Raw genomic sequence first — 24,410 nt, 5'->3', positions numbered from 1 at the left:
TATACAACCTATAACTATAGGTCGCCTAAAATCACCATACAGTAAATGCGATAAATTAATATCTACAGGGGTTATGGTAGAATCCTCGTTCCACCTAGGGCTTTCTTTAGTGGATAAGTGGAGTTTTGGTTTATGAATTTTCTAAGTCCAGCCCACACAACAATTACGGTTCTATAGTGTAATGGTCATCACTCTGGTTTCTGATACCAGCAATCCCGGTTCGATCCCGGGTAGGACCTTTTCTTTTTCTTTTTGCAGATTTTTTGGGTTTTTTACATCAACCTATAATATCCCAGCTCTGATATTGTAGACAGCGTGGGAAATAACTAATCAAAATACTTATACTTCAAGTAAGCCTAAACCCAGGTCTTAGTTGCGCCGTGGCATGAACTAGTTTCTTCGAACATGTAAAATAGCAGATTAAATAGTGAGACTTTGATATCCATAGATGGCAGCTCTGCTGCTACGAGGCTTCTATGAACAGGACTTATGCATGAGTTGGCCCTTACTCTTTTTTGGTCACCTAGGACCTCTTGTCTTGCTACCTAACAGGTTGCCTCGCAACAGTAAAAATTTACAGGAACTCGTCTAGTATATGATTTATTTTCCCTAAACTACGGGTATATATATCTTACCAGAATAGGTGGAGAAAGCATCTGAGGCTGCCGACCCCTTGATCAAAATAACAGCATGCACCCCAATTATATGTAGGCTTTAAGATAAGCATAGCCCGAAAGACTATTCCAGGTACTTCCTTACTCCTCTAGGAAGATGCAGATTCTTTCCTCTCGCCAATAGGGATACGGCAAATATCAAAAGTTGGTGCTCGTAGAGTACCGCCGAATCCCCAGGGCATATTTGATGCAAGATTCGTGCTATGCGTTTGACCTGCCCATGGACGGTACTCTCTATCATATCATGAACTTTCCCTTCAAAACATCAAGACTTGCGGGATCGGCCTGAAGGAAGGTGGGACTTCTGGAGTGTGTTTCTTAGATGTGTGCATCTCCAAGGCTATGAATATCGGCTGGTCGGTGTAGAGCCGTAGGAAATGGTGCCATAAGCCACCGTTAGCAGGTCATCGAAGATCATCCGCTGCGAACGAACCTCTTATCGATCTGCACTGCTTATGATTTCGGCCCCCGTGCACTACATGAGCTCCAGCCCTATATGACAGGGATCGGTTTGTTTTAGGCCAGAGCTATACAAGTATGGGTTGGTACCAAGGCGACGGACGCCGTAGACTGCTGGCTGTAGCAATCACGGACTTGCCACTAATATACCGGTTGTGTTTTCTCCCTAACAAATATTTTGTCCTCACATATGTATTCTACAAAAATATCGACCGACTGTGACACTCTTTTCTTTCGTGTATTCTTTAAATATTCGACGTTATTTATGCCTGTCTCGCGTAGATAACCATTCCCTCTCCAAACCTGGCCGCCTTGCTTCTATTTTCCGTCCGTGGGATCTGATATGGTTTCTATTTGCTGTAAGTCTTTCTTGACCCCGCCACCAATCTCCACACCCTACTAGCTATCCCTACAGCTCACTAGGAAGCTTTGACACAAGTGGCTCGCCGGGACGGTTTCGCAGCACTCAGTCACCCAGGCGAGATGCCGCTTCACCGAAGTTGCTCAACGTAACCTATGACCAAAAACCACCCCCCCATGTCTTCCCTCACTCAACTCGTGTACAAAGTGGATGAACCACCATCCGCAGCTAGTAACTTTATCGCTCACGAATATGCAATCATTGTTCCAACTCTCGTACACGCCGCTAGCGGCGTTGTTCTCGAACCGGGTCCTGGGCCAGGGAATCTGAATCATCGTTATGATACCTCATCTGTCAAACATATCTATGCCGTCGAACCTAATCCCCACTTTAGAGACGATACAAATGCTAACTTGGACAAGCGTGGTCTGCGGGACAGATATATGCTCATAGCTTGTGGCGTTAAAGATAGCGATGTTCTGAGTAGAGGGAATTACGGAGGGGAGTTTGTATACAGTGTTATGTATCTAAGTTCTACGTGCCATAAAGATCCAAACAACGTGATAAAGGAGGCGTGGAAGCTGCTCAAACCTAGAGGCAAGTTTATATTCTGGGAGCACGGATGCAGCAGAAATCGGTTGACGAGTGTAGCGCAAGGCATGCCTTTCTCTACCAATCTTCTTCCTTTCTGGGTGGTTATTTCTAGATTTTTGTCTCCAGTGGAAAGATCGACTAACAAGAAAGCCTCCTAGCATGCTGGAGTCCTACATGGAGCACAATTGTCGGATGACCCTTGACCCGGAATGTGTTGGCGGACATCCTCAACAGTGGAGTGTGGCAAAATCCGAACTAGATCGAAGAACCTGAAGAACCACTCAATTTGCTGCCCAGAATCCAGGGTGTGCTTGTCAAGAAAGCTTAGTTAGATGGTGATCAGAGCAAATCGCAATAGAAAGGTGTTAGTCGTCTTCCCATAACTTAGTCAACCACTTTCGTAATCTGTCCTGAATAAAAAGAAAGCTAAGTATTTTCTATATGGAACTTGCATACAGGATGTACTTCCCTCCTTTTAACACTGTTTCCCCAACACTGTTCGTGCCCAGGTGGGCTTGGCAAGATGAAGTTAAATAAGACCTCGGGGAGTTTATCATGTATCCTTATCATCACGTGTTGTCGTGCCTCGGACGCGTCGAACAACTTTCTTATCCCAATGGTCAAAGACACGGGTTCCGACAACCCTGACCACTAAACCCCGATGAGCTTGGATCGTGTTATTCAGGACTCTGACGAGGATGAACCCTCCGAGGGGGAGGAAGTCCCCACCTCTGTCAACCCTCTCCACCCCTCCGAGCCCGCATTGCAGCAGGAATATCAACATGCCCCCGCCAAACAGACGACCCACAATGCAGTGTACGAGCATGGCTCCGCTCCTGATGAAAGCATGTTCCCACCATTGAACGTCAATTTCGATGAGTTTCTCCAATCGCAAGAAAGAAGCCACTCAATGCTATCGTCGTCGCAGCAGCGGCGGGAGGACAAATGGATCCCCTCAACCAGTGAGGGTGGCAGTGGGTCGGTTGGTACGATGTGATAACCTAGCTTGAAGCAGGAAAATGAATATGTGATCTATGTGCTGATACCAAAGATACAATAGGCGCAATGATGACGGAGATTGGAATCGCGCAGAGAAGACTTCTGGACGACGATCCTCCGAGGGCAAGCCTACTGCCTCCCTCTACGGCCGCGCCGTACTTGACAGAATCATTTCAATCCGCACCGTTTCCTACCATGCCAAGTTACTACTCGTATCAGATGGATCAACCGGAGAGTAGCAGCTTCACTCATAATCCAGCATCCATTGACCCCTATGTCGATGCGAACCAGACTCTGCTGCCCAGCAGACAGGGTATCTATGATCTGACTGCCCCTGGCGCCACTAACTTAATGGCTCCGCCTCCGAAAATCGTCCCCCAAGAAGCTCCCCAGCCCTTCATAGAACAGGAGAACACACACTTAAACCCACCCCAGGAAGCCTCACAGCCCAAATCCCAGCAGACGGGTCCCTGTTCCCCCCATGATACCGAACCTCTTTCCTCGGTTGCATCCATGCGGTTCAGCGAAGCAAAGATTACAACCGCTGGAACCAGTCTCATTTCCCCGCAACAATCTCAGTCAAGCACGCACGACGAGCTCGCTCTGCCAACTATCCCACCAACTCTGCCAGATGTTGAGATGCCCAGTGCAAAGAAGAAGCGGGGACGACCGAAGAAGCAACCCTTGCCAGATAACGACGAAGACGATGAGCTAGCCAACTCTCGGGACCACGAGTTCAGACACCCTGGCGCAAATGGTGCGATTGACCCCTCCGATAGCGAATGGACTACGGAAAACAATACCCCGGCCTCGAGCGGAGTCTCCGACGAGACTGACAAAGAAAATTTAGAAGCAGCCCCCAAGCCTGCAAAGCCAGGACCCAAGGAGTCGAAAAAGAAGAAAACCAGGAAAAGCAAGACGACACCGATCCACGAGCCTCAAGCCGACGACGACGTGATATGGGTGGACACGAAACCTCTCAGCGCGGAACCCTCAACAGGGAACGCCACTCCGCAGACAGAGACCCCAGAGCCCCGAAGACAGGATTTAGACTCCGATGTTCTAGACACAAATCCTCCGATTCCTCCCCAGCCACCGATCCCCACACTCGAAGAGAAGACTCCAAATGTGCAAGACTCCGAAAAACCAGCACCCAAGAAACGCGGACGTAAGCGAAAGCAGACAACCGAGCAAGCGGAAACACCACCAGAGTCCGCAGATACACCCGAACCAAACAAGCCGGCGTCCGGAGCTCAGACTCCTGCGGCGAAATTAGCCGTCATTGTCGATAATAGTCCCAACTCTATGATGGAAGGTAACACCGACAACAACGATACGTGTGGTATTCAAAACGACCAGAACCCCCATCCACTTCCTCATCCTGACCCTCTCCCTGCGACTACAATTGATACACCCCAGCCTCATACTCCTTCGAAGCCCGATGCTGCGTCTGTCAATACACCACAGAACGCAGGCAAGGGCCCGGATAAGCATAGTCCCATCTCGGCGCGGAGTGGGGTGCCTTATCGCGTGGGATTGAGTAAGAGGGCGAGGATTGCGCCGTTGCTTAAGATGGTGCGGAAATAGGAGAGGTATCTGCTTTCTTCTTGATTGACATCTTCATTTTGTGTTTACTGTTGCTGCTATTATTCTGCTATTATTATACCCCTCGAGAGAATGTTCTCGGCATGCCGCTTTGTTTTTTGTTTGTTTCTGTTGGTATTGGTTCTGCATATCTTCCATGGTTGCATGTCTACATATGCCTACGCATTTATCGCAAGTGGAAGAAAGGTCGGATTATTCCATAACTCCCTACCCAGGTGTGAGCTGTGACAATTTGTGTTGAGATCTTCCCAGCTAGTCTCAATATCCAAAAGATACATTTGTGTTGAGAGTAGAACTTACAGTGTGAAAGTATTGTATAGGAGCCTATGACCATTAATTGAGAAGACGAACTTTTGTATCGTATTGCAATTCTGCTATCTGTTGATGATCCAAACTTCCTATTCCCTGAGCCAACTAACCACGCCGTGCCTGCCGACAAGCTCAAACGAATGGATTGGCCACAATAAAAGCTATAGCATGTAAGTATAATTACAATCTGGACAATTCAAAACTCGGCCAAACAATCATGGTAATCCAATCCAGAGATCAAAACGATTCATCACATCCACATGGCAACAATCAAAGCAAGGAACAACGATGTTGCCGCCGCTGTGCCAATAGTTCGGAGATCAGAATCAGCTTCCGACTTTTGACCCTTGTTTTGAACATCCGGGTCCCAGGCATCCCCATTGTAAGGAGCCTCGACGGCACAATATCCGGCATCCTTTTGGCAGCCACTTCCACAATGACTGGTGGTATTGCCGCAAGCGTTATTACTACTGCAGCAAAAGCCATAGGTAGACCCAAGGCAAGTATAATTGGAACCACAGGAGCCGTCCCAAGAGATCGGCTTGTTGGGATCTGCCGAAGAAGGCTTCTTTGGGTTCTTCTTGCGAGGGGGCATCCGGTCATCCTTGCGGTACCAGAGTGGCCTGGGATCACGGAGACAGTCACCGACAGTAATGGCGCGATAGCCCTGCCGCTTGATGCCCTTGAGCATGTGCTCCGTGAGGTTGTGGACAGTCTGTTCATGGGCGTCATGAGCAATGACAAGCCAAGACTTGGTTCGTGGGTCGCTGTACAAGAGCTGGTGATCAAAGATATCCTTGGACCGCTGAATCAGATCCGGACTATCGTTCTTGTAGTCATCTGTGTCAATGTCATACAAAATGATGTGGTACCCACGCTCGCCTAGCTCATTTCCACACTCTGTGTCGGCGCTGCAGCTGGAATAGGGCGGTCGCATGTAAGTGGGGAAGTATCCGAGGATATTGCGTAGCGCAGCTTCATTTTTTTCAATCTGTTCGCTGCGTTGGGTAGGAGTGATCTTGCTGAGGTCCTCGTGCGACCACGTATGACTGGCGATCTGGTGGCCACTCGAGTGCATGCGTTCGATCAATGAAGCCCACGGCAGGGTGAGATCATCAATAGCACCCTTTCCATTATTGATGCCAGTGATGAAGAATGTCGCCTTCGCATCGTATTTGTCAAGCAGATCGAGCAGATCCCCAGTGTAACGTGTCGGGCCATCGTCGAAGGTCAATGCAACAGTTCCGGGGATAGCGCACGAACGAATCTCGCGAGGGCCGTACGGAACTTGCCCGATGTGAGGACGGGGAATTTCCTTGGTTGGGGGCCCATTTGGCGATCGATGAGCGTCACATTTACCGTAGTCAATCTTGCAGTCTGGAGAGCGGCAGTGCGCCTTGGACGTGCCGCAGAAACCTATCGCAGAAGGCCATCAATAAGCTGCTCGAGCTAACAGAATTTTGACACATACCTGCACCAGAGCAGCATGTACCGACGGGACATTTGCCGATCTTGGGGCCACAGCGATAGTCCAAATTGTTGGGGGCATCCCGGGTGTCCAAATGAGACTCAGGTTCTGGTTGAGATTGTTCAATCGCTACGGTATGCACGGGACCGGCGACATGCAGTCTAGAAAATACACCGGTCGCCAAAGTGGTGACCAAGATGGGATGAATACGCATCTTGAAAATGGTATATAGGGTTATGTTATGCCAATTGGGTATGCAAGATGTAATTTTTGAGATAACACGAGGTGGTCCAAGGTGGGAGGAGGAGAGAGAAGAGGCGAGCAGGACGGGGAAAAGGTAATGAAGCTAATTTCTACAAGAGGAAGGGACACAGAAGGAAAGAGCGAGGCTTCGAGGCATTTGTTTACTTAAAAACACTGGCAAGAGCAAATCTCCTGGCAAGAGCTCCCCACATTTACATATAGTAGGAGTAGATGTTGACGCTTGTATTCAATATGAACGTGGGTATCGTGAAGTCCATGGGCGCCTTGGGCATCGGAGGGTGGTTGGCCTAAGAGCCCGGTACATTTTTCTTGATTCAGCAAATCAAAGCCTGGCTGCCACCAGTATGATCATGACATGACGAAATATAGCCAAATCGGATCAAATGCAGCATATCGAGCTCATGCAGCAGCCCTCATCATCACGTGTAAGGGTCTTCGGCCACAGTGCCGCAGTGTCGGTCAGATATCAGTTGGGGGCCAGCAAACTCAGTTTGACCGGGTAATGTTATCCTCCCCGACCGCCGAGAAGACAAAAGGAGCAAGGGTATCCAGGTGTGGGCCAAACTTCGCAGGTGCAGTTCTTGCAATGACGCCAACTGCAGCGATCAAGTGCCGACGCTGCACCATGGAAATATTCGAGGACAGTGTTTTGGTCAGATCGGACACAAAGCCGTTGAGCTGACTGTCGGAGAAGTGGAGCACAAGCGCCGAGATGGCTGTCAGGGCGCGCTTAGTGACGACAGTTCCAGCCGTGTCGTTTTGGATGATGGCCATAACGGATACTTGGAGGGCAGCAAGCTCCGACTCTTGAAGAAGAGGACCAAAGCACGTCACGACCTTGATGAGCACGTCGATGGCATCACTGCTAAAGCCCCGTGATGGATCCTTCTCCATCATGCTCTTCACCATTGAGCCCCGTCGCCCTGTGCTCGAGGGTGTCGGCCCGGTCAAACGGGGGACCAAGACCTTCGAAACTGCTGAGTATGCCGTAATCGCATTTTGAGATGCAGGCTGGCCCGATTGGGGACGAGGGAGGGTATCAACGATGACGCGAAGAGCAGTGTTGGGGACGGATGTGTCTATCGTCTGGGAGGCGGTCAGACTGGCCAACTGCTCGAGGAGAGGTGTAAGGGATTCGAATGGCAAGCGGACAGCGAGAGGACCAAGACTGGTTCAAGTTAGATATTAGCAAGGACAGAGGGGAATAGCGCTCGGTACGAACCACTTGAGGGCCTGGTTCTGCACGTCGCCGTGCTGATCATCAAGGGCCTTGAGCAGACCTTCAGCGAGTTTTGTTGATGTGCTACGGTCGTGAGAGAGGAAGGAAGAGTTTGGGTTGGTCAGGATCCCATATAGATCGTTCAAGGACATGTATCTCAAGTCGGCATCGGGGTCGTCAAGCTTCGCTAGCAGACTGTAAATTGTCTGCTGGGTAACCTGGCGGTCAGCCATATTGCTGAAGTTGTGACTGTTATCGGTGGATGAGGTCGAGGGGAAGCCCAGCTAAGGTGACGAGTGAAGCAGTGGATATGAAGGCAACCGGGGAGAGCTTGCGGTGGTAGCTTTTGATAAACGCCGCAACGTGGGGTGCTCCCGCCTAAGGTGTCGATTATTTGTGGCCTGAGGCACTAAATTACAACTACTCGACAACTTCTCAAAAGTGTCGTACTGCACATAAAATGACTGTTCCAAGAAACTAAATGTTAAATACAATTATGATATCTACATCATCATTTTATCCATGAAGTTAATATTAAGTATTTGAAATGTTCTCCAATTTATTTGATCTTTGATCTGATAACTACATAGTTAGATAGACCGTTGGATCCACCCGATATCGAATTTAAGAAACATTGAAGGCAGTTCTGTTTGATACACATGTACCGAAATTTGAAAGTATTGAAATGTGTACCCGCAAGCTCTTCTACAAGTACCTTTTACCATTTAATCCAACCAAAGCCAGTGCGTTCTTTCAAGTACCCAGTACCTCGCCCAGCCACGCCCATTACATCACGACGCACAGACCAGCTCGGAAACAACAAGGATGCGGTCTTACGACACCTCCAGGTTGACGGGACTTGCGAGAACCGGGAAGCTTCGTAGTGCTAACTTGATACTCAATTCTACTAACAATCTACTCCGGGCCTATCACACTTTTCATATTCTCTATCCCTTCTACTCTATTCGTATCTGAGTTGCTACGACACAATGGTCTTTGCACGTCGTTCAATGTTCCGCGCTGCGACTGCAGCTCAGTCCTTCCGCACCGCTCCTGTTGCCCGCCAACCTGCCCGGATCCTCGGTCGCCGATTCAATTCTACTAGCAGCAGCTATCACCCAGGGCATACTACCAGTGACTTGCCTTGGTGAGTTTATAGTCTTGCTTCCGACCAGTTGACTCGACGTTCTAATGTGTCCCATTGTAGGCTCGCGGCCTCCGCTGCTGTGACCGTTCCAATGGTCTTTTACCTCTGGCCTTCCGGTTCGGAGGGACACCACGACGCTCACGGGGACGAACATAAGGAGGAACACGCGAAGGAAGGCGGCGAGGAAGAGAAGCCTGCTGAGGAACCCTCTGAGGCGGCGCCTCAGAAGGAGGAAAAGACGGACATCGAGAATAAGGAAGAGCCTGAGGACAAGAAGGAAGAGCCCGAGGGGAAGGAAGAGTCCAAGGAGAAGGAAAAGCCCGAGGAGAAGGAAGAGTCCAAGGAGGAAGAAAAGGAGGAGAAGCCCAAGGATGATGACTCCAAGGAAAACAAGGACGACAATAAAGATGAGTCCAAGGAGGAAGAGCCTAAGAAGGACGAGTCCAAGGAAGATGCTGGGAAGAACGAGAACGAGGATGGCGAGTCTAAGAACTGAGGACGCCTTGCTTTGCCTTCAGCGGCTGCAGAGTCAAGCATGTTGACGATCTTCCAACATGTTAAGGTTTGATGTCCTTGCCCCATAGTGTTTATGTACCTGTACCACTACTAGATACGAGATATGAGATACCAGTCATATTAGCGTGTCGAAAAAGATGCCTTATTGGTCTATTCTGCTGGTCCGGTCTAATGTCAATGAGAGTTAATCGCTTTTTCTGGGGCAATTGGTTGCAAACTACATAGAATTCATGGATATGTCGCCCACCGTACTCTTTCCGCTCTTTTGAATAATTGGTAATAAGAGCACGCCTTAAGATCAGAGGAGGAGGAAGAAGAAGAGAGAAATATCACTGTAATGATCTAATAAACTAGACACAGAGAAGGCCGAGGAGACATGAAGACGAGCAACTACCATCTCCATGAAAGTCCCACGTGACACCCAAAGCCCTTTGTTCGGGCAGTGTTTGACAACCGATCCCCGTAGTCAGCCTCAATATAGCTTGAATAGAAGACCAGACATAGGAGATATGTGTATGTAAGGATAAGAGACTAGCATCACATATAAGGCTCAGACAATAGGGTGTGATATCTCATCTGCAAATCCTGAACATATTCGCTAGGACTAGATGGAAAAGGACATTAACACGAAGGAATAAATATCAATGCAGCTCACATATAGAAGTCTATTCAATATTACATCCTTGAAGAAATAGAGATGTAAACCCCTATGCAGCGAGGTAATATATCAATCCTCTCAATCTTAAAAACAGACATAAGGTCACAATTCTATCGTCGATAGCATAACACAGAGCTGCAAATATTCTGAATTAAGCGTCAAACTTGTACTTATCCTCCCGGTCCTGTACGAAAATTAGCATATATTCCAAAAAAGAAAAAAAAAAGAGGGAATCAGGAACAAAACATACCCAATACTTATTGAAACCGACACCCTCGCAAACCTGATCATAGGTCAAAATCATCGGCGGAGCTCCAACAAGCATACTCTGCTTAAGACCATCCAACGCAGACCGCACACTCTTAAGGTGTGCCGCAACCAACGTCCAAGGGTAAGCAACAGCACTATACCCAAGTCCAGCAAGGTCCTTAGCAGACAGGTTCTCCGTCTTTCCACCTTCAATGATATTACCGAAAATAGGAATATCGATTTCCTCCGCACATCGCTTCATCGCCTCGGCATCTGGTAGCGCCTCAACGAAGACAGCATCAACACCAAGACGTTTAAACTCTTGCGCACGCGCCATGGCCTCTTCCCACCCATGTATCAGAGCGTCAGTACGGGCAAGGATGAAAATATCCTTTCCTTCATTGCGGGCATCGCAGGCAGCTTGGATTCGAGCGAATGCTTCACCGCGAGAGACGACGCTCTTCCCCTTTGTATGACCGCAGCCTGTTAAAATACCCGCTGTTAGTAAAGGACGATTCCATCTAGGCCACCGATATCTGGAATACTCACGTTTCGGCCATTGCTGGTCCTCAATCATAACACCAGCTGCACCAGCACTAGCAAAGCTCTCAACTGTTCTCTTAACATTCATCGGGCTCCCGTAACCGGTATCTCCATCCGCCATAACGGGCACCGAAACCTGGCGCACGGCATCCCGGATCTTATCGCACATCTCGGCCATGGCGATGTATCCCGTGTCAGGGAGACCGTAGGAACTGGCGACGGCATAACCCGCGAGGAAAACGATTGGGAATCCTGCTTCCTCAACGAGACGGGAAGAAAGGCCGTCGTAGCTGCAGGCATGTGCTATGATCTTAGCTGGGTCATTGTGGGCCTCCAGCATCATTGTTCTCAGACGGGATGCTTGGAGAGAGGGGATTTTCCCTCGGACATTCTTCAATGTCAGGGTCAAGTCTGCTGTCTTTCCCTCCGTGGACCCGGTTGTTGTCTCTGCGAGAGAATCAAAGTGGAAGGGGTAGGGGACTGTGCTGGAAGACATCGCGAAGGTTGGTTTCTTGGATTGATAGAGGATTGAAGTGCAGACTGGTGATTGAATTGAGTTCTATTGACGGGGTTTACGCTGTTTAAATGCAATACCTTAGGCGGTCATTGTTTTCATCAGAGCGGGAATTTGACGGATATTTTCAACTATCCGCTACCCGAATGACGACGACCAGCCCAGCCCTTTCCCCCTCAGCAAAGGAGCATTCAGATTGGCCGAAAAGTAACCTGGGGAAAGTCAATAGCTTCCCCATAGTTTCTCGGCCGTATACCCAGAACACCCGTCATTTTGCGGGGAACCCAGCAGATGCAGCTTCTTCTATCCGCCGTCCTCCCCACGGGGTATGGAAGACTTGGTGTGCTGAAGTGCAATATCTGCTCTTTCATTGGACCCGCACTATACGATGATATTCATCAATTGCCGCACATTGACTGCCGCGCATTGACCAGCAAGGGAGGGATATATCAACCTGGGTTTGTCCCTTGTCTCTACTGATCTCAGGGGCAGCAATCACTCCGGCTATTAAACGTTTTCAACCCATTGAATGAATTCAGGCATGGCAGAAAAGCATCCAGCCGAGCAGTACCCAAGCTCTCAATATGTGGAATCCAATGATACAGAGAAGCAACAGCCCCAAGTGGTGATCCCTAAAGAGCGACAGTCGGTCATTCGCAGAAAGGTCTGTCAATGCTTCATTACCATAGTTCTTATTTTTTGCTTACTATAATCTAGTTTGATCGCCGCGTCTTGCCAATTGTATGTATTCTATACATTCTATCATATTTGGATCGCGGTAAGCATACCCAACTCACTCACCTAACCCCCCTATCTCATCAAATAACCAGGAAATATCGGCAACGCCAAGACTGCCGGACTCGACAAAGATCTTAACCTCAGTGACTATCAATGGTCTTGGGTCTTGTACGCCTTCTATATCTGCTACATCATGTTCGAGTGGACTACGGTCCTTTGGAAGATTCTCTCAGCACATTACTACGTTGCCATTCTCTGTATTTGGTAAGTCGCTGAGTCGTGCTTTTGTTTCTATTTGCTAAACGTGCCGCCTTTAGCTGGGGCGCAGCTGCAATGTGCAGTGGTGCAGTCAACACCTTTGCCCAGCTTGTCGCAACTCGGTCATTGTTGGGTATTTTCGAAGCTGCCTTTGGTGCTGGTGCACCATACTTCCTCTCTTTGTTCTATCAAAGACAAGAACTAGGACTCCGGGTATCTCTACTCCTTGGAATGTCCCCAGTTGCAAATTGCTTTGCTTCTGCTCTTGCCTATGGAATTACCCACATCAGGGGATCTATAGAGCCATGGCGCTACCTATTTATCATTGGTGAGATTATACCCCCACCTAGTTTATCTGTCCTCAACACTAACTATAAACAGAGGGAGCACCGACGGTTCTCTTCTCAGTGGTAGTATTCTTCTTCCTCCCCGACTCACCTGGCTCAGCATCCTTCCTCGACGAAAGAGAACAAACAGAAGCAGTAGAACGCATGCAATCATTTGACACAACAAAGAAAAGTAAGGTCAGCTGGTCCCAAGTCCTAAGCGGATTATCAGACTACAAAAACTACATCCACATGTCCATCCACTTCTGCTGCAACTACTCCTTCGCGGGACTCTCAAATTTCCTCCCAACAATCATCCAGCACATGGGCTACACATCCATCAACGCCCAAGGCCTATCAGCACCGCCCTACTTTGTCTCCTTCCTATGCTGTGTAGCAGCCGCATTCCTCTCAGACAGATGGGGAAACCGGGGAATCCTGATTACATTGTTTGCAAGCATGGCGACAATCGGGTATCTACTCCTCACATGCGTGCAAGATGAATCAAAGACTGCGGCGCGGTATGCGGGTGTTTGGCTAGCGACATGTGGGATTTTCCCTGCCCTCGCGCTGAATATCACTTGGTTGTTGAATAACCAGGGTGGGGAAAGTAAGAAGGGCGCTGGGATGGCTATGCTTGCTATTTTTGGACAGACTTCTAGTTTGATCAGTAGTTCTGTGTTTCCCGATTCTGATGCGCCGCTTTATACGCTTGGGTGTGGGCTTGCGTGTGCCTTTACTGGGTTGATTGCTATCTTGGCTATGGGATTGAGTGCGAAGTTGACTTTGGAGAATCGGAGACGTGATCGGGTTTATGGGGTTGTTGGTGTGAATGAGAGGGTTGATGTTACTGAGGCGGGTGATAATCATCCTAACTTTAGGTATTTGACTTGAGGGGCTTAGGATAGTTCGTTCATGTGTGAGCTGCCTGCTGTTATATTATTTGTTGACTGCCATATGCTATTGAAAGACTGGAATCCCTTCTTTATTTACCTGAAGCTATACATTCATAGAGGTAATTGCCACAAAAAGTCCAAATCCAAATCAACGCCATCCATCCGAACTCCGAAATCTCCCTCTGTAGACCCAAAAGGTGCCATGGATGGATCCAAAGGCAAAGATAACCAGTCATTCATAGTAACATCCAAGTCCCCTAGGTCCATAGTCGACATGTCGCCATATGAATTCGGGAAAGGAAGGTCATTTCCGACCCCAGAGTATGAGGATACTAAACTTTCCCGTAGACGCAAGACTTGCACTTGCAAAAGAGCCGCATAGTGAGATTTCAAATGCATATCATCCTGACTGCTATCCTGCAGTGTGGAGATGGCTCGATCAAGGATCTGGAGCGCCTCCTGCAGTTTTGAATTGCGTACACCCAAAGCGAGGGCCTTCATAAGGAATATTGACGCGCTTATTGTTCGGAAGAGTATCCTCATTGGTGAGAAGTGTAAGGACCCACCCAAGAGCGTTATCTTGTCGAGAGTTTGGCAGCATCCGTCTATTACTTCTTCGATAAAGCCGTATTCTCTTGCTGTGATGTTCAGCTGTCTAGCGCGTTCAACGAAAGAGGAGTCGATGACTGAATCTCTTTGTGACGATGATAGGGTTTGGCTTTGGAGGACCCGTTGGACAATCCTTTGCATTCCGATGGAGTTGGTGAGGATGCGTAGGTGTTGGTACTCGATGAATAGGGTATCAGTGTAGGGGAAACTTGAGTCTATCTAAGGTTAGTGGTGAATATAGATTTTGACCTCTCAACGTCATACCTGAGATATGGAGATATCGTTGTTGCCAGCTCGCCAACAGGACCTGTTTTCTCTCCAATACAGGGATGAATGTGTCCGATGATCCAGCCGAGCTTGAAATATTCATGAGCGGGAAGAGAGTATCCGTGACGGAACTGGTCAACTTCATAAGTTCAATCCAGGCATTCATGAACAATAACCAGTCTCTATCGATAGACTGCAAAGAGGTTCGTGTTTCAGGCATGGAAATCCCGACATCAGATGGCACTGGCGAGGTACAACCTATCCGTGAAGATAAAGCATTGATAGACGTGAACAGTAGACTCGGCAATCGCTGTCGTCGTACCTCAATGTATTCAAGATATCGCTCAGCATCAAGATCAACTAGATCATCTTGCTTGGGCAGTCGAGCGCTCGAGTCGAATACACCGAGTTCATGAGCGAGAGCTAAGGCTGAGTTGAGGACCATCCAGGACATACGTTCAAACCGCTTCGTAGGCTCAACAACATCTTCCCGCCATCTGGAGGATACTGGGATATCTTCATTCAGAGAAGGTGGGTCTCTGATGTCCGGGTTTGTCAAGAGAAAGTCTGAATCCCATCCATCTGCCTCTGGTGGAAATTGTAATGCTCGTGGATGCCATTCAGACATGAGTAGTAATGCTTCAATGCTTCCTATTGTGCGTGTTTTGGCTTTCGAGATTTTCTCCTGTCCGAGAGTAATCCGAAGAAGCAAGTGCTGGCAATGTTGCCATAGACGATGATGAATGAAGAATGAGCGAGAAGATCCGCCAACTCCAGGAAGAGTGTGGTACCGAGAGGAAATCATGAGTATGGTGTAGCAGAGCATTGGTTCCTGGGTTACTAGATAATATTGGTTTTTATGCGAGGCAAAAAAGTCTGTAAGGACGGGCGATAGAGGTGCCATGTTTTCGAAGAATCTGATTACTTTGAGGTTAGTATAGCCCCAAGCATTTGATAAAATGTATAAACTTGCAGGTTTATCAAAACGACAGCCTCCTGGGCAGAGAACCATCCCATTCTCACAAATCGACATGCATTCCAAATGCGGAGGACCTCGGCGTTGGTCGGCTCGGGGGCTACCAATCGTGAATTATCTGTCGTTGATATGTTTTGAGAGGGTTCATTTGATTCCTGAAGTGCGGCCTCAAACAGAATATTCATTGCATCGTTGTTGTTTGAAACCACAGTTTCTAGTACTGACGTGGAAAGACCATCTTGATTGACTGGTACATCTGAATGAGGGTCTGCTAGGTGAGTTTTGATTAGCTGCAATTTATTTCCTGCATGATTTGTAGAGCGCTTGCCGTTAATCTCCTTGTTTCCTTCTGCAGGTCTTCGGATAGTTTTCCGTGATCTGTATAAGTCAATCTTACGATCTGTCAGGGCCAACGGAAAACACACTTATTAGACCCATCTCTTCCTGTATTTTCCCGGGCTGGCGTCCCAAGGGAATCCTTTTCGTCTCTTGACCAGGGTTTCTTTGTAGTAAAAGCGCAATTGATGTCCTTCTTGATGCATCTGCGGCATCTCACATCGTCGCCAGCCTCGCACTTTACTTTGCGTCGCGCACATGGAATACAAGCCTTGTATGTCCGCTGATACTCATATTCAAGAGATCCTCTCCCTCTTCCCTTTGTACGGTCCATGAATGCTATACTGCGGCGATGCAGGACTTCGGTGGAGAATGGCGGGAATTGGACGAAATACCCGCACTCGGTTATTTCACTTTTCGACCCCTCACTGAGCACACGACTTCGGTCCTATTGGCTTATAACTCCTTATTCAAATTGATTTTCTACTTCAATTGCTATATTGACTTGATAAGGTGCTTGTGTGGGTCCAGGATAATCAGTCACAAGCTAGAATATGTCCCCCGTACTCTCCTCGCTTTCTTAATGTCCAACAGGAGTACATCTCAGAACGTAAAAGATGAATCTAGAGAGCATTATTATTATATTTATCTAAATAGGTCACAGGGAAGAATAGCAAAAAGAGCAAGCTGCCTGGGCATCTCACTAACACTCTTTCAGGATCGCATGGCAAGTCCGGTGGCACCACGTGACACATAAAGCCTTTTGTTCTGGCACTGTGCATGCAACGTCTTAATTGAATATTTGGAGGCATTTTGAGCTTCTTTCCCTCTACTAGAGGAGGGCAACAGATTGACAACATAGCACAGTTATTTGAGGGCCTAACTAAAAACGAGCGCGGTCCCCATTGCGGTCCAGACAGACAGAAACAAAGCAAGAGATGGAAGCAGAACACAACAATCTTAGACTCCTGTAGACAGCATAAGACTGCCATAGACATAGGAAACTAGAAAGGCAGACCGGCAAATAAATCCCCTCAATCAGTTCATTACGAAAATGAAACATTGCAGGTAAGGGGTAATAAACTTGGATATCAATCTGATTACGTCCATGTAGTCAAGTTGAATTAAGTCCGTATGGTGAGATTTGTATCAAAGTCAGTTTAGTCAAAGCAAAGTGAATATGCACATCTATACGTGCACCCGGAAACGGAAACGCATGGAAGCTCTATCTTGCTTTCCTTTCTTTTCCAAGGTTTCTTTCTCACTACCTCAATCCTTCAGCCTAGGCCCACCGCTATCGCTCTGGCCATAGCTCTTATTAAGAGCGTGGCCGTCTTCGATGCTGTCTCGTCTCTGATTCCTCCTAGAATCGGGAATAAACGGTAAGAACCCCTTCTCTAGTTGTCTTTCATAAACTTCATTACTGATAATACTTGAATTGCAGCAAATGCAGCCCCGAATACGGCACTTGCCAACAAATCCCAACTATAGAGCCGGGAAAAATTCAAGTCTCTCTCAAATGCTTGGATATCGTGGCTTGCCACGATTCGAGGCTCTGCTATCGTCTCCCGATATAACAAGGGAAAGATAGTTAGGCCAGATTCGATCCATCCCCCCGAATCACTGGGCCTCCTACGCTTGAAACACATGCCCACCAAAGCCAAGCATAGGAGCTCCCTCCTACATCACAGGCATGACTTCGGCTCGGTTCGAATGTTTAACTAACATAGTCTGCCCTACGGTGCGCTGAACTGACAAATCGGGCTTCCCTCTCTACTTTGCTACAACCCCTCAGCCTCATTTGCCCTCGCCAACCTCCTCCGTGTCCTCTGCCTAGCCATAGGAACACTGGTAGTGGCTCATACCTAAGGCTTGGGATTCTACTGTTTCTTCATATGGAGAACGAGAGCCAAAGAGTCAACACAGACCACAGAACTTCTCCAATAAAGGGCACTTGCTGCCCTCGCAGATATGATGGTGCCTGGATGAGATATCTTTCAGCAAGCGTCGCCGGGGTGAATGTGTGGCCCAAACCTCTTACTCTTACAACCCACATGAACGGCAAAATTGCCATGTCCGGACCGACACAATCAAAGCTTTCTAATCATCTGGCTTCCAATAATGTGTGGCCATCTTTGATTACACCTCATCTGAGCTGATTCTTCTCTTTGCATACTCCACTAAGGTCTTCTGATCCTTCTGTCTCAGAGGAGACAGATATCATGACTTGTCAATTGGCTATTTTCATCAATATGACACCGGTGTTCACATTCAGAGTAACATGAAGTGTAAATTCAGTAGGGGATGACTATTGTGACTCTCGACATTTATGTTGAGGTGATAGATAAGTAACTGCATGTTTATCGGCTCTAGGGTACGAAGCTGATACATCTGCCTTCCGCTCTGGGAATCATCTATCTCCCTATCTCACATTATGTCGCTGGACGTAGTTTGTTTGAAGATTAATCAGTAATCAGTCTGATTACTTACACTAATATATAGCCGGGACCTCGGGAGGTTTCTTTGAGGTTTCATACTTGCTTGACATGAACTCAAAGACACCAAAAGCAACAACAGTACCAATGGATATTAATACAACACGGATGAAGCACATAAGTAACAGTAAAACATTGAAGACTGGCAATCCAGTGAAAATTACTTAATTCATATGCTCGTCAAAAAACAAGCGCCGGCGCCCGCTCTTCTAAAGGGCTATCTAACAGTCGCAGCCAATACACCAGACTCAGACCCAGCTTCAACAAATACATAACAGCATATCAACACATCCAGAGGATCAACTGGAAACCCACCCGATCCAAAAGTATAACTATAACACGGTGAAGACCCCCGGCTTTGATGCCTGGGTAATCAATTGAATGTTAATTGATCGAAACCCTAACCAAAGCACTCGGCTTAGGCCTTTCTGCTGCGGGTCCGAGGACCACGCTGTTCGGCGACGGGCTCGCCGTTGACCAGAACCTGGGGAGTGTGGTTCTCCTTGCTGGTCTCATCTACGCCAGTGGCAATTGCCTTGGTCGCGTTAACAGGCTCGAGCTCCTCTTCTTCCTCTTCGTCCTCGCTACGCTCGTCTTTTGTGACGTTGGTGAAGATGTAGTTCATCAGAATGCGCAGGATCAGGAACAGCCAGAACAGGTTGACAGCCTGCAGACTGGCAAGCAGTGCAAAGGTGATGTACTGACTGATCCAGCACTTGTACTGCTGTGTCTCCCAGTTCAGCTCGAATGGTCCGACAGTGCGGAACTCAGTCAGAACAGCCCAGAGGATCTTCAGATTCAGCACGTGACGCAGGTAAATCCACCACCCCACGAACATGGCAAAGTAGGGCGCAGTGATATACGCATCCAGATAATTTAATGTCTTAGAGGTGGCCAAAAAGAAATCAGAGATATCGTGCGTGATATACACCGCCAAGCCCATGTACGTGAAGTGGAAGCGGTAGCTCAGCGCGATAAGCGCAAGCGTGATAATATGATGACCAACAAGCTCCTTGAAGTCCTTACGAGGCTTCTCCAACTGCAGCATCAACACAATCGCCTGCTGAGCCCAGTAACTCGCCTCGAGCAGGTAGTATGCCTTGAACAGACCCTCGTGCTCGCGGTGCGGGAAGCCCTCAAACATCGCCGTCGTGTTGAAGTACCAGATACTCGACCGCTTCATCACGTACAGACCAAACGGCCCGAACACACCGAAGTACACTGCCGTATATGACTGCTCCATGAACCGCGCCGTTTTTCCCTTCCCGCGGATACCGCACCACACCGCAAATGGTCGGATCATCTGCTGCATGATGAATTCGCGCGTGAACGACAGCACGATGGTGTAGAATGCCACAAATGCAATGTCCTTCTTGCCCTTGCCGTACATTATGGGTCCGCCGGGGGTCTTCGGCGGCTGCGGGTAGGACAGGAAGATGGCGCTGTGCATTGGGTTCGAGGGTGTGGGGTTGATGGCGTACAGCGCGATCAGGAAGAGCATTAAGAGAAGTGGCAGCAGCCAGGTGTATCGCAGACAGGTATCGGCGAAGCGGTGGAGGAGGGAGCGGCTGCGACGTCGCTTGGGTTGGGCCTTGGTGGCCTGTTTTTGTGCGCCATCGAATTGCTGGCGGGATGGGTTAGTACGGAGGATTGCGCAATGGATTTCGAGACGTACCTTCTGATCTGGTGATGTTGGCTCGATCGGACTCACTTCGTTCATTGTGGACATCGCTGGTGCGCTGGTGTCACCACGAATGTCCACGCCCAAGGCTGAGCTTCCCCGCGGGCGAACCATGACGACTGTAGGACCTTGGGAAACTCTAGCTTGCCCTTTTTGGACTCGGAGGGTTCGAGCTCACGTGCTCCGGAAAGAGATGAATACAACAAGAAGGGATAGAGGAGAGAGGAGATTGATCATGACCCGGAACGATCGGATAAGAGAGGATCGTGAAAGGGCGATCATCCATTTTTTTTTTTCCAGGGGGGAACTCCACCCCCGTTGACCAGACAGCTTCGCAGCTCCGATCGGAAAGTCTTGGCATTCTCTTTCCCTTGGAGGTTTCGAATTGGACAAGTCGCTTTTTTTTTTTGGCAAGATCCTGATATACATCCTGGGCTGATTTGGAATCAGTCTACGATTGCCAATCAAAACGTCTACACTTGCGAGGCTCCCGGTCTCCCGTGGACAACGCCAAGATACTCATTTTAGGATTCAGACACGTATACGACCCTACAGGTCCGGATACGAGCAAGTTGGAAATTTGGATGAAAAAGGTTGATCAGACTGAATTCGTGGGTATATGCAACTTGTTGAATTGTATTACATGACATCATATCGACATTGATCATGTCTAACCCAAGAGAGAAAAGGGGGAAAATAAGAGACAACACGACCCCATTATAACGGAGCCAACTAATCACTCCTTCTATACACTCTCAACATTATGCGTGCTCAGTGTGAGCAGCAGCACGCTTCTCAGCACCAGCCAGCTTCTCGCCAATGACCTCAACATCACCCGCTTCGGCAGCAACAGTGCGCTTGGTATCATGGGTGGTCTTCCAGGCCGGGGTACCGATGTAAGGGATACCGTTGGGATCCTCGAAGATCTGCTCAGTTTCCTCCAGAGTCTTACCAGCAGTCTCAGGGAACAAGAAGAAGACATGAATAGTCATGGCAACCAAGAAAACACCGAAGATGATATAAGTTTGCCAGCGGATCGTGGCAAAGGCAGTGGGGACAAACAGACCAAGCGCCGTGTTGAACGCCCAGTTGAACGAGGTGGCCAAAGAAACGGCCTTACCACGCACGCGCAGAGGGAACAGCTCAGGAGGGTACACCCACGAAACAGGTCCCCAGGTCGGGGCGTACGACGCCACGAACAGGTAGGTGCATGCAATCAGTCCCTTGGCAGGGGCGCCACCGAGAAGCATCGACGCCTCGGCCACACCGTCAACACCGCCGGGCACGACCTCACCGTAAGTTGCCATGATACCGGCGTTGGCGAACATCCAGGTCATCATGAGGAGAGCGCCGATCAGGAGAGTAGGACGACGGCCCCAGCGGTCAACCCAGATCAGGGCGGGCACGGTCATGATCACGTTGATGATGTACTGGATGGAGGAAGCGAGGAGGGTGGCATCACCCTTGTATCCGGCCATGGTGAAGACGTAGGTGATGTAGTACATCATGACATTCATACCGGTCAGCTGGGACCAGATTTGGGTCCAGACTCCGGTCATGGTGCGGTGAATCATCTTGGGTGTGAACAGCTCGAGGTAGGTGACGTCCTTGTTCTGCGCCTCGAACTCGCAAATGTCGCGGATCTCTTGCATCTCGGCCAAAACGAAGGGGCTGTTCATATCGCCCTTACCGTGGACTAGGGCTAGAACAGACTGGCACTCTTCCCAGCGGTCCTTGCGGGCCAACCAACGAGGGGACTCGGGGAGGATCATCATTCCGAAGAAGAGGAGAACCGCGGGAATCGCCTGCAGACCCCAGGGGATACGGAAGACGGACTCGCTGTAGTTCTTGGAGGTGGATTCGTTACCATGTCCGATGAATGAGCAGCCGAAGGAGATACTGTGGGGAAAAAAGAGGTCAGCTACTGATTCAACCTTGGCATGCCAACCACAGGTGTGCCACATACTAGTACATGATCAGAATACCCCAGGTGATAGCCCATTGCTGGGAGCCGACGAGACGGCCGCGCTTGGAGGGAGGAGCAATCTCCGAAATATAGACAGGGACCTGAGCTGACTCGATTCCGACACTGAGGCCGTTAATGACACGCCCGGCAATAAGCATACCCATGTTCTGGGCAGCGCAAGTAATAACGGAGCCGATAATCCTAACAGAATGTTAGCCATGACGGTCCAACACCATTTCCAATCGAACCACGCAACCACGCAACCAGCAAACGTGAGAACATGAAAACATGAAACCACTTACCAAATGATACAACCAACCATAATAGCATACTTGCGACCAAGACGATCCGAAATGAAACCAGAGATAAGGGCACCGAGCCAAGAACCAGCAGGCATGGCAGCGGTAACACCACCCTGAGATAGAGAATCGAGACCACTGCATTTGTCATCGTCGTTGAACGGAGGGCCATTAGGTCCTTGGTTGAAATAACACCTATAAGCCGGCGTGCCGATAATGGCCGACATGGACGAGATATCGAAACCGAAGAGGGCACCGCCAATGACGGACACCGCCGTGATGACGTAGAGATTCCCTACGACAAACATGGTGACTGTTGAACCCAAGTCAGGGGAACAATGAGGCAAGAAAAGAGAAGAGATCTACAGAAAAACCGAAAAGGAACGAGGAAAAACCTCCCTACTTAAATAGAAGACATACCGGGGAAAACTCTCTACAGCAATGCGCGACTAATAAAATCCACCCGCATATAGGTATTGTTCCGTTCTGTTTTTCCCTCCCCACTCGCTGACCCGTGTTATGTCCGGGGAGAGAGAAATTAATGTAAAATATCTGACCATCTGTACGGAGTACACTATCCAGATTATGCCAAGACTCCGCTTGCAACCCCAGCTACCCCTGTGCACTCTGATTGGTGGAAGGTAGATTATGCTTATCCACCCACTCCACGGTGATTGGTGGACATACACCAGTACAGACTGGGATCCGGGGAATGGGCCACGAGACAAAATTTCTAAGCCGAACAAGGCCAAGCGCGGTAATTGAGAGAATTCCAAGGTTTCCCCGAACCCGGAAGCCGTGTTCGGGTTTTGAAAGAGAGTCGGCTAAGTTCTGCAATCGGCGTGGGACGGCAGTGGCGTTTTCGGGCATACCTTAGGTAGATATAGAGACATCTGGAGAGAAAATAAAATTGTGGTTCTTGTAAATCAAAAAAAGGGGCCAGAGTGCATATGGTACGATTTTCCGGATATCCCCAGATCAACCCACAAAACCGTGCCTGGGGACATCATTTCCCTGTCGAGAAATCAGACATCAGGAAACAGGTCTCACTTGCATGGGTAACCACCCTTCACAACGCGTACCGGGGTAATCTTACTGTAATTTTCCTTACAAATTTAGCCGGAGTGTCCACCAGGACATGTAACATGTAACAAATGAGAAGTCTCCCCTTCCAACCGGTGACCCGAGCACACAGTAGTCCGGGGCCCCGACTACGGCCACTTTCCCAGAACGGCACGGTACACGGCTTCTCGTGGACTTTCAGTGGCTGCCGTTCGCCGAAGTGGACTCGGCTTGAGCTCGGCCTGCGGTGATTTTTTTCCCCTTCTGGACCCGCGTTGGCAATTCTTGTGTCGCTTGTTTCTTTTTTTGCTTTTTCGTGGTTCGCCTCTGCTGTAAACTTAGATTGTGTTTCAGCGCGATGGATGACCTGGTCTTCTTAGTGGCTGTGAACTAGGGTGGATCAATAATTCCCACGTTTTCACTCCGGACATCGTCGATAATTCATCTAGATTTTCGAGGCCATTTTCATCTAGATATCTCCGGTGTGACATTCCCCGCGTGGAAAACATGCGGAGGACTGGGGAAATCCCAATTGCGCTCACCGAGAGAACTTTTCCAGGGTTCCCCAGTAGTTTCGGTCCAAGCCACTGACATCGATCGTGCAGGCCGTTGCGTTCTACGGTAACCTAGTTAAAGTGCATTCCAGAAATGACCGGGATCTTGTATACAATGTACTCCGCATGTTCTTACTCCATACGGAGTGCTCCGTACGGAGCACTCCGGATATACATAGGCAGGTTGACCGGGGCCTCTCTTATCTGGGCCACTTTCTAAGGTAATATGCGAGATTAGTATAAATATACTGCTATTTGTCCTTCGTATAATTGACTCAACTTATACTGTAGGGCATCGCAGTGTGGATAAAGCAGGGGGGAAATGCGTGGGTTCTATATTAAGCTTGCGGCTTTCGATCTATCTCATT

At 48.8% G+C, this 24,410-nt stretch overlaps 10 protein-coding genes across 10 annotated transcripts; 4 read left to right on the top strand and 6 right to left on the bottom strand.

The window, feature by feature from the left end:
• Positions 1–1,670: 1,670 nt before the first annotated feature.
• N7525_006574 (uncharacterized protein) lies at positions 1,671–2,361 on the top strand (the record flags this gene model as incomplete). Its single annotated transcript, XM_061213773.1, has 2 exons — positions 1,671–2,131; positions 2,247–2,361. The coding sequence occupies 2 exons, from the start codon at positions 1,671–1,673 to the stop codon at positions 2,359–2,361; spliced, it is 576 nt and encodes a 191-aa protein (XP_061068204.1).
• Positions 2,362–2,749: 388 nt separating this feature from the next.
• N7525_006573 (uncharacterized protein) lies at positions 2,750–4,674 on the top strand (the record flags this gene model as incomplete). The annotated part of the gene is made up of 2 exons (XM_002568913.2): positions 2,750–3,074; positions 3,149–4,674. The coding sequence occupies 2 exons, from the start codon at positions 2,750–2,752 to the stop codon at positions 4,672–4,674; spliced, it is 1,851 nt and encodes a 616-aa protein (XP_002568959.2).
• A 577-nt stretch (positions 4,675–5,251) lies between these two features.
• N7525_006572 (chitin deacetylase CDA6) lies at positions 5,252–6,683 on the bottom strand (the record flags this gene model as incomplete). The annotated part of the gene is made up of 2 exons (XM_002568914.1): positions 5,252–6,417; positions 6,473–6,683. 2 exons carry the CDS (start codon positions 6,681–6,683, stop codon positions 5,252–5,254), a joined length of 1,377 nt encoding a protein of 458 aa, XP_002568960.1.
• A 536-nt stretch (positions 6,684–7,219) lies between these two features.
• On the bottom strand, positions 7,220–8,185 carry N7525_006571 (uncharacterized protein; the record flags this gene model as incomplete). The annotated part of the gene is made up of 2 exons (XM_002568915.1): positions 7,220–7,901; positions 7,956–8,185. The coding sequence occupies 2 exons, from the start codon at positions 8,183–8,185 to the stop codon at positions 7,220–7,222; spliced, it is 912 nt and encodes a 303-aa protein (XP_002568961.1).
• Positions 8,186–8,941: 756 nt separating this feature from the next.
• N7525_006570 (uncharacterized protein) lies at positions 8,942–9,595 on the top strand (the record flags this gene model as incomplete). The annotated part of the gene is made up of 2 exons (XM_002568916.1): positions 8,942–9,099; positions 9,160–9,595. 2 exons carry the CDS (start codon positions 8,942–8,944, stop codon positions 9,593–9,595), a joined length of 594 nt encoding a protein of 197 aa, XP_002568962.1.
• Positions 9,596–10,424: 829 nt separating this feature from the next.
• N7525_006569 (isocitrate lyase/PEP mutase family protein) lies at positions 10,425–11,561 on the bottom strand (the record flags this gene model as incomplete). The annotated part of the gene is made up of 3 exons (XM_002568917.1): positions 10,425–10,457; positions 10,524–11,005; positions 11,072–11,561. 3 exons carry the CDS (start codon positions 11,559–11,561, stop codon positions 10,425–10,427), a joined length of 1,005 nt encoding a protein of 334 aa, XP_002568963.1.
• Positions 11,562–12,108: 547 nt separating this feature from the next.
• On the top strand, positions 12,109–13,795 carry N7525_006568 (putative MFS transporter; the record flags this gene model as incomplete). Its single annotated transcript, XM_002568918.2, has 5 exons — positions 12,109–12,243; positions 12,297–12,357; positions 12,410–12,581; positions 12,635–12,903; positions 12,957–13,795. The coding sequence occupies 5 exons, from the start codon at positions 12,109–12,111 to the stop codon at positions 13,793–13,795; spliced, it is 1,476 nt and encodes a 491-aa protein (XP_002568964.2).
• Positions 13,796–13,908: 113 nt separating this feature from the next.
• Positions 13,909–15,834, bottom strand: N7525_006567 (transcription factor domain-containing protein; the record flags this gene model as incomplete). Its single annotated transcript, XM_002568919.2, has 3 exons — positions 13,909–14,621; positions 14,671–15,590; positions 15,647–15,834. 3 exons carry the CDS (start codon positions 15,832–15,834, stop codon positions 13,909–13,911), a joined length of 1,821 nt encoding a protein of 606 aa, XP_002568965.2.
• A 3,064-nt stretch (positions 15,835–18,898) lies between these two features.
• N7525_006566 (TLC domain-containing protein) lies at positions 18,899–20,275 on the bottom strand (the record flags this gene model as incomplete). Its single annotated transcript, XM_002568921.2, has 2 exons — positions 18,899–20,104; positions 20,156–20,275. The coding sequence occupies 2 exons, from the start codon at positions 20,273–20,275 to the stop codon at positions 18,899–18,901; spliced, it is 1,326 nt and encodes a 441-aa protein (XP_002568967.2).
• A 647-nt stretch (positions 20,276–20,922) lies between these two features.
• Positions 20,923–22,734, bottom strand: N7525_006565 (sugar porter family MFS transporter; the record flags this gene model as incomplete). The annotated part of the gene is made up of 3 exons (XM_002568922.1): positions 20,923–22,060; positions 22,128–22,328; positions 22,430–22,734. 3 exons carry the CDS (start codon positions 22,732–22,734, stop codon positions 20,923–20,925), a joined length of 1,644 nt encoding a protein of 547 aa, XP_002568968.1.
• Positions 22,735–24,410: the final 1,676 nt, after the last annotated feature.

Source organism: Penicillium rubens, assembly GCF_028828025.1.
Source record: "Penicillium rubens strain IBT 27055 chromosome Unknown utg000003l_segment0_segment0, whole genome shotgun sequence".
NCBI lineage: Eukaryota > Fungi > Ascomycota > Eurotiomycetes > Eurotiales > Aspergillaceae > Penicillium > Penicillium rubens.
The sequence above is the reverse complement of the archived record's forward strand: the minus strand, read 5'-3'. Positions and strand labels throughout refer to the sequence as shown.